General features: G+C 43.6%; 1 protein-coding gene across 1 annotated transcript; it reads right to left on the bottom strand.

The window, feature by feature from the left end:
- Positions 1 to 358: 358 nt before the first annotated feature.
- LOC149563052 (3-hydroxy-3-methylglutaryl coenzyme A reductase 1-like) lies at positions 359 to 2603 on the bottom strand. The gene is made up of 3 exons (XM_089826468.1): positions 1582 to 2603; positions 1243 to 1424; positions 359 to 1117 (listed from the first exon to the last, which is right to left on the bottom strand). The coding sequence occupies exons 1-3, from the start codon at positions 2538 to 2540 to the stop codon at positions 531 to 533; spliced, it is 1728 nt and encodes a 575-aa protein (XP_089682594.1). The 5' UTR covers positions 2541 to 2603; the 3' UTR covers positions 359 to 530.
- Between the last annotated feature and the right edge of the window lie 250 nt (positions 2604 to 2853).

The raw sequence follows: 2853 nt of genomic DNA, 5'->3' as shown, positions 1-2853 counted from the left end.
CTCTTAACTATTTAGCACTAAATCAATCCTTAATATATGTAATGTTTAAACAAAAGAAATAATTATAATATCTTTTAAAATCTATGAAATGTGAAATTAGAATAATATTATTATATTCACACGTAATGAGTTAGCAAGCCTTGACCAAATATTTCACTGATTCCCAGTGTTCTATTCCTACGAGAGTCACTGATTCAGTGCAAACCCAACTTTACGTAACTCTTGAGTTTATAAATATTGGCAACCAAAAGTTAGGATATGTTCTTCCGATGCAAAGCCATTCAAATCTTTGTGGGTGCCTCGTAATAAAGATCATTCTGAAACTTAATAGTTCTCATCGTAAACATCGCGATTCGTGTTCACTGAATGATTTCAGGTCTCTTCAATTCATGTGGAGCGAACAATAAAAAGTAAATTACAACATATAATCAATAATTTATTTTTGAGGTATACCTCTACTTGACCTCTGCACTAACTCCAGAGAAGTGCGAATGCCAATTCAACGATTTCTGAATTTAAGTCTATTATGTTTAGGCTGCTGCTTTGACATCTTTGCCTGATCGGTTGTACTTCATGTGACTCTTGACGAGCTGACCTGCGGCAAGAGCAGACATGAGAGACAGCTCTCCTGCCATAACAGCAGCTGCCACTATTCTTGCCAAGTTCTGTGCATTCGCACCAGGAGATGAAGCATTTGCTCCTCTGACTCCGAGCATGTTCAAGCACGCCGCCTGTGAAGCCAGTTGGGTTCCACCGCCCACCGTCCCCACTTCTAAGCATGGCATGCTCACTGATATGTGCAAGTCTTTACCCCCGTTTACCCCTTCCATCATAGTAAGACAGTGTGAGCTCTCCACATTCTGGGCTGGGTCTTGGCCCGTTGCAATGAACACGGCTGAAACAATGTTGGCAGCGTGGGCATTGAATCCTCCCATGGCACCGGCCATTGCAGATCCAGTCAAGTTCTTCAGCATGTTCAGCTCCAACAGTGCTGGAACTGTCGTCTTCAACACCTTCTCTACAACCGCCTCTGTTATGACGGCCTCACACACTATTGATTTCCCACGCCCTTCAATCCAATTCACTGCCGTGGGCTTCTTGTCTGCGCAGAAATTGCCTAACAACAGAAACCCATTCGCAAAATTAGCCCACCCATTCAAAGAACTATCCAATTCAATTGTATGGTGTGAAAGTAAAACCCCCAAAAAACAAAGTGTTGAGAAATTGGAGGAATTGAAGTACCTGAAACGCTGATAACATCCATGTCAGGGAACGCGGTTTGAAGATAATCCAAGACATTTTGAATACCCTTGGAGACCATATTCATTCCCATGGCATCTCCTGTGAAGCATGAGAATCTCATGTACAAATTCTTGCCAGCAATTGCACATTTTATCCCTTGTAGCCTAGCAAATCTGCTTGTCCTGTTGAAAAAAAGTGCACCCAAAATCTTATCAGCTGCCTTGGAAATATGGCTGTATTGAATTACTTCACTAACAATTGAACAAATAACCTTAAAACCTATATGATCAGTAGTGCGTGCACAATGAAAGGGAAGATCTGGAAGAGAAATATATGTACCTATTGAAGATGTCAGATAGTTTATCAGAGTTTGCGGGATCCTCGATATAGAACTTGAGCTCTGCAGCCCTTTTTGCACTCTGGAACCTAACAACAGGGGCCCTAGTCATGCCATCTCTGAGAAGAATGGATTTAGCTCCACCACTCATAAGAATTGCCTTGCAACCTCTGTTGGTGCTGGCCACCAGACACCCTTCTGTGGTTGCCATGGGCACCATGTACTCAAATCCATTGACTAATAAAGGTCCTGCTACACCCACAGGGATTTGCACATATCCCACGGGCATTTCACAGCACTGCCCAAGAATGGACTGATAATCAAACCCCTCCAAGGGTAACCCATCAAGGGACCTCCCAGTCATGAGCTCCAATGCATTCCTCCTGACAGAGGCAGCTCTCTTGCAGTCCCCAAGGGAGGATTCAAGAGAATAGGAAGCCACACTGCCATTGCATACAGCAGCTGCAATGTCCCCGTCCTCATTGTCACCAAGGGAAAGTCCCTTGAGCTGGATCTCAGTCTTCTTAACAACAATTTCTTCTTGGGCTGCGATCCCACATGTTGTTGGAGGGATTTTGAGATCCTCCTCCACATCAAAATCATCACTGCCATTGATAATGTTTTGGACATAATCAATGCCAAAGAATCCAAGCAAATAAATGAAGGAAGCCAGCTGGGCCACAATGGCTACCAGCTCCCCAAAGCTGACAACATGGAGGGGTGTGGAGGTTCTGATCTTGTCCCTCCATCTCCTCATCAGGAAATATGATGAAGTGAAGAAGAGCAGAAAGAAGAGCTTATTGGTGAGTCCCAAGGGGAGAAGCAGGGCATCAGATGCCAACAGCTTTGAATTCTCATTGTTCTTCTTACTAGCGTCTGCTTTCTTCATGTGAGAAGAATAGTTAATTTCACCACCATTCTCCACACCCATCTTTGATTTTCTTAGCCTAGCAAAATCCATTGCAGAGGCAGATGAGCAGTTGCGTTGATATATGCTTCCCTTGGGCTTTATAAGAAACACAATAGAAGAAAGCTCTGGATGTTGGGGTTTTTATAGAGGGGACAAAGGAGCCAACGCACTGCTTACAAATGTATTTTATTGACCATTCGAAGAACTTTATGGCCGGTCACACCTCGTGCGCTGTCCCGCGGAATCAAAATTCAATCCAACCTGAAATCATTATGGCTGGTGACACGTTTTTTTTTTGGGGGTGTTGTATATGAACAGATAGGGGCCATCTCCCCAAATAATCTTACTGTGGGGCCTCTCAAAA

The sequence above is a fragment of the Cupressus sempervirens genome, chromosome 4 (genome assembly GCF_028749045.1).
Source record: "Cupressus sempervirens isolate cs-2001-9-10 chromosome 4, ASM2874904v1, whole genome shotgun sequence".
NCBI classification, from domain to species: Eukaryota; Viridiplantae; Streptophyta; class Pinopsida; order Cupressales; family Cupressaceae; genus Cupressus; species Cupressus sempervirens.
The sequence above is the reverse complement of the archived record's forward strand: the minus strand, read 5'-3'. Positions and strand labels throughout refer to the sequence as shown.

What these genes read in the sequence shown, in the direction of transcription:
- LOC149563052 (XM_089826468.1), bottom strand. Translation starts at nt 2,540, where the DNA reads ATGGATTTTGCTAGGCTAAGAAAATCAAAGATGGGTGTGGAGAATGGT. An exon ending in CTATCTGACATCTTCAATAG is followed by an intron (nt 1,425 to 1,581) that starts GTACATATATTT and finishes TTTTTTCAACAG; the next exon opens with GACAAGCAGATTTGCTAGGC. An exon ending in GGATGTTATCAGCGTTTCAG is followed by an intron (nt 1,118 to 1,242) that starts GTACTTCAATTC and finishes TTCTGTTGTTAG; the next exon opens with GCAATTTCTGCGCAGACAAG.